The 5,194-nt window shown below is 45.6% G+C and overlaps 1 protein-coding gene across 1 annotated transcript; it reads right to left on the minus strand.

The window, feature by feature from the left end:
* Positions 1-1,429: 1,429 nt before the first annotated feature.
* Positions 1,430-4,362, minus strand: LOC311229888 (actin-binding Rho-activating protein-like; the record flags this gene model as incomplete). The annotated part of the gene is made up of 2 exons (XM_084315957.1): positions 1,430-1,519; positions 3,739-4,362. The coding sequence occupies 2 exons, from the start codon at positions 4,360-4,362 to the stop codon at positions 1,430-1,432; spliced, it is 714 nt and encodes a 237-aa protein (XP_084172083.1).
* Between the last annotated feature and the right edge of the window lie 832 nt (positions 4,363-5,194).

Raw genomic sequence — 5,194 nt, forward strand, 5'->3', positions numbered from 1 at the left:
AAAACTGCTTCAAATAAGTTAAACTCAATAGTTTATAGCTACTTCAAAGAGGTTAAACGCAATCTATAGCTACTTCAAAGAGGTTAACCTGAATCTTATAGCTGATTCAAAGAAGTTAAGCTGAATATATAGCTACTGCAAAGAAGTTAAACTCAATCAAAACGGCTTAAAATAAGTTAAACCTCAATAGTTTATAGCTACATCGTTTTTTTTTAACTCAATATATAGCTGCTTCAAGGATGTTAAACTCAATAGCTGCTTCAAAAAAGCAGGAGTACGGAGAGGACAGGGATGGGATCATGAACATGTACATTTTCAGTAATAGTTTAATTTCACTAAAATTATATTCACAATAACAGCTAATGACTGTTATCTCTCAATCTACAGAGGGAATTCTGGAATAATTCATATCTAACAACAAATATGTTCTCAGATGGGGGATCCTGACCTATTTGGGGGTCCTTGACAGGGAAAGGTTTGAGAAACACTAGGCTGGAGAAGATATGCCTATAAGTACAGGAAGTACAGGCTACAGGCTTTCCGGTTTCGACAAAACAATTATAGAAACGTGTGAAGTGCACAATATTTCCTCGTTTTTAAGCCACTGCAACGGCTTTGCCTGAAGAATTTACTACATGACCGGCACGTTCTAGCTTGTTTGCCGACAGGATTTGGGAAAGGTTTGGTCCGTTCGGAGGGCAGCTTCCAGGGGAAGTACCGGAAATTCTACCCCCAGACACACTACTCGGCAGCAGTTCTTTACCAGACTTTATCTCACGGAGGGGATACAACTGGGAACGATGTTAGAGGACCACTGGCCCGTCAGTAGCTACCGTCAGTAGCTAGCTATAGGCTACTGAAAAAGCTACTGAGATTTGAATAGTTAAACTACCACCCAACACAACTACTGCAAAATGCACTTGAATTTAACTGTATGTTCTACTCAACACTGTTTACTTTAATTAATTTGCGTCTCTCACTCTTTCTGTCTCCCCCTTCTCTCTCTCTCTCTCTCTCTCCCCCTCTCTCTCTCCCTGTGTCTCTCTGTGTTTTCCCTCTTTGGCTGTGTGTATGTGTGTGCGTGTGTGTCTCTCTCTCTTCTCTCTCTCTCTCTCGCTCTCTCTCTCTCTCCCCCTATCGCTGTATCTCTCTCTCTGTGTCTCTCTGTGTTTTTCCTCTTTGCTGTGTGTGTAATGCGTGTGTGTGTGTGTGTGTGTGTGTGTGTGTGTGTGTGTGTGTGTGTGTGTGTGTGTGTGTGTGTGTGTGTGTGTGTGTGTTCTCTCTCTCTCTCTCTCTCTCTCTCTCTCTCTCTCTCTCTCTCTCTCTCTCTCTCTCTCTCTCTCTTGTTCTATCATCTGAAGGTCGGGGGGGGGGGGGGGGGGGACGGTCTTTGTTTACGCTATGTTCCGTGCGGACGGTCACACTGTCTTCATGAGTTCTCTACGTTCTCTACGTTCTCTACGTTCTCTATGTTCTCTATGTTCTCCGCTGATGTCTCCGGGGTTCTCCGGTTAGCTCCCTAACTTTGAAAGGAGATATTATTATGCGTGCGGTTTGGTTTTCGACGAGAGAGGTGCGGCCCCCCCTGACCGTCCAAACAACCGCGACGGGTTGACTTATTAATGCTCATTAATGCAAGAGATTAATGAGCATCAAAATTGGTTGTTTATGACGGGCCGTTTCATGTAGTGAGAAAGTCCTATTTACTCTTGGGAGGGGCATGTTTTTTAATGTATCTAAAGTAAAGTATGTATTCTACGTGATGTTTTTTGTTTTCCAGTGCTTGGTAGCATTCGATCCGCGATTTATTGACCTCTATAGGTTATGTTAAAGTGGTATGTGGTCCAGTTATGCTGCTCTGATTAACACTTTGGTCGCCAGGCTTATATTCACAATAAACCATCCCTCGCCATCTCTATTTGTCTATGGAGAAGTTCCCCTTCTTTGCAGGGCTATAACTTTTTAAATTGTATTGCTAAATTGACATTACTATGGCCCATTCAACGTCAAGTATCTATTGTTCAGGGTGTAGCAACGTTATACTTTTTCATTCACATATTCATACTAAAATACGGTCTAAAGTATAAGTATGTTTTTATCGTTTTCTGCAGCATTCTCCAGAACGTGATTTATAGCCCTAAATGCATTATATTGATGATCAAATACAGTTTGATAGCAATCTGCGCGAGATAAAAAAATTTCAAATGGACGTGCTTCTAGAAGTTACTTCTTATCATCTGATGTTGACCGGATGGGGGGGGGGTCGTTTATAATTCCGTGGCCAACGTTAGATGATTCATGTAATGTGGGTGATATGATCATTAGAGCAGTTTGTATCGAACACGTTAAAAAATAACGCTGAAACTCACCGTAACTTCCTCGTAGCGTTGGGCGATGAGCGTGGAGCAGAAATATTCCTATTATGGAATGTAGAAATATGCGATCCATTTACAGGTTGTATAATAGTATATACGTCCAAATCATGTTGTTTATCGAGTTATTGGTAACAGATTGCTATCCATTGTGTCTAGCTCGAGTCCTGGGACTATTAGCGAGTGATTGGACCGAATTGGAATGAGCACCAGCTTCCATTTCCTGTTTCCGGTCTGGGCGATCCGCCGATCGGCCACCAGATGGCGCTCTTGAACCGTTGGAGAGTTGAGAGGGGATCAACAGTAGATCTCAAGTCTCCGGGGGAGAAATATGATTGCGATCACAGATTTTTGAAATATTGATATCAAAGACGTGGTACGGCGTCTTTGGCAGAATGAGCATGGCGGGGAATGACGTGGTAAGGCGTTTTTGGCGACCATAGTGTTAAATGTCATGTTAAAGTGGTATGTGGTCCAGATATGCTGCTCTGATTACATTCCCCTTGAAGTTGACAGACTTCAAATGTGAAAGTATATAATCTCCATACATTTTGCCATGTTTTCTATGCAAAATCCCTTTCTTCAAAGTAACTAGTCACTGATGGGTTCAGATGAATGTAGTCGAGTAAGAAGTACAATATTTCCTTTGAAATGTAGTGGAGTAAAAGGATAAAGTTCCCTAAAATGAAAATACTCACTTAAAGTACAAGTAGCTAGACATTCTACTTAAGTACAGTACTTGAGTAAAAATAGTTACTTCCCACCACTGAGCACAGGGCCTTCCCAGCCTGAAGGAAGTGCCGTGTCGTAGAAACGTCACCAAACAGGGAGGAGTGTGGTGGGCTGGTTCTGCTTTTACCACCGACACACATAAAGCACCTTACCGGGCGGTAAGCTGAACTCCAACCGGCCCTAAAGCTGTTGCAGAGTTTAAAACCTTGATCTCCGACCATCAAGTTGTACGTGTTTTAATTGATTTGTTATCCTTACTTTTTGCCTTACCGTGTTGACTTGTTGTTTTCTATGCCTTTTTGTGTCTGTGCTTATATCTCAGCTGCCTTTCACGTTTAAATAAAGGTTTGACATTTAAAAAATAAATAAAAAAACGCTTTCACTTGTGTGTTTTTTCTATTAATTAAGTAAGGACACTGCCATTTCTAGTGAGCACCCCCTGCCTACACTACACTCGCAAAGTAACATTTCTTACTTGAAGTAAGTAATGTACAGTATAATGTTCTATCATTAGATCAATGTTTGTTGATGAAACTCATCAACATTCAGAAACATTCTTCTCAGTTGTTACGAGATTATACACCATTGGTCTCATGAAATCAAATGTTTCATTTAAAAACATGACATACACTACCTTAGGCCTATCCTTCTTCACCCCCGCATCAGAGTCATTCTTCGATTCGCCGCCGTCACTTAGTCCCGCCTCCTCGCCCAGGCCACTGTCCTCTGTGTCCAAACTGCTGCTCCTCGACCCCAGCAGCGTCTTGTCCTGGAGCGCCGACTTCCTGTCCTGGATGCCCCCGCTTCCTCCCACGGCCAGCTGCAGCGCCCTCATCTGGCGTCGCCGCGTCGGCGACTCGTTCCCCAGGAAAGGCTTGCCGTTGTTGTTGTTGTTGTCCTCGGGCGCCGACTCCATCTTGCCGCGCAGGGCGTTCACCAGATCCCCGCCGCCGGGTTTGTTGTTGACTCTGAGCTGGATGCTTTTAGTGACGGAACCCGTCCGGATCTTACTCTCGCCGTCGTCGGCCGCGATGACGCGCGGCGTGACGGTCAGCTTGACCGGCGTCTTCTCCACCTCCGCGTCTTCCACGCAAACCGGCATCCAGCCCGAGGGGATGGTCTCCTGCTTGTCCGAGTGGTCAGCGGCCCAGCCCTGCCAGCTCTTGGCCAAGCTGGCCACCATGGCGGCGCATTTGATCTTCCTCACCGCCCGGACGAACGGCCTGGGCTCCGCGGCTGTTCCGCCTCCGCCACTCATGTCGAGCTAAACGCTCTTCTTCTTCTTCTGTGGTTCCACTCTTCTTCTGTGGTTCCACACTCTTCTTCTGTGGTTCCACACTCTTCTTCTGTAGTTCCACACTCTTCTTCTGTGGTTCCACACTCTTCTTCTGTGGTTCCACTCTTCTTCTGTGGTTACACTCTTCTTCTGTGGTTACACTCTTCTTCTGTGGTTACACTCTTCCTCTGTGGTTCCACTCTTCCTCTGTGGTTCCACACTCTTCTTCTGTGGTTCCACTCTTCCTCTGTGCTTCCACTCTTCCTCTGTGGTTCCACACTCTTCTTCTGTGGTTCCACTCTTCCTCTGTGGTTCCACTCTTCCTCTGTGGTTCCACTCTTCCTCTGTGGTTCCACACTCTTCTTCAGTAGTTCCACTCGTCCGGAGGTCCTTCCAGGGGGGGGGGGGGTGATAGACGTGATAACCGGCGGGAGGATCTGACTTGAACGTTCCTTTGTGGAAATTCCTCTTCAAATTCACGCAATGAGTCAACTCACGCGTTTGGTTGTCTTCCCGATGTCCGGGGTTTTTGTTTTCCAAAAGAGAACAGTGTTCTGGCGTCTTCCAACGTCCAATCTTCCTCCAATTTTTTTTAACCCAGTTAAAAAGAATAAAAAGTCCCCCTGCTAAAAGCCGACAGGAGAAAGGGCTTGGAAGGTCTGGTCGTCCGTCGTCGGTGGAGAGTGGAGAGTGAAGGGTGGAGAGTGGAGAGTGGAGAGTGAGTGGAGATAATCCTCTGCTGGAGCCCCTCTTCACCTCCGCCGGCCTTTAAATAGGTACAGGAAGTGATGTCACGGGGGACAGGAAGGAGCGG

The sequence above is a fragment of the Notolepis coatsorum genome (assembly GCF_963971535.1).
Source record: "Notolepis coatsorum genome assembly, chromosome: 6".
Lineage (NCBI taxonomy): Eukaryota > Metazoa > Chordata > Actinopteri > Aulopiformes > Paralepididae > Notolepis > Notolepis coatsorum.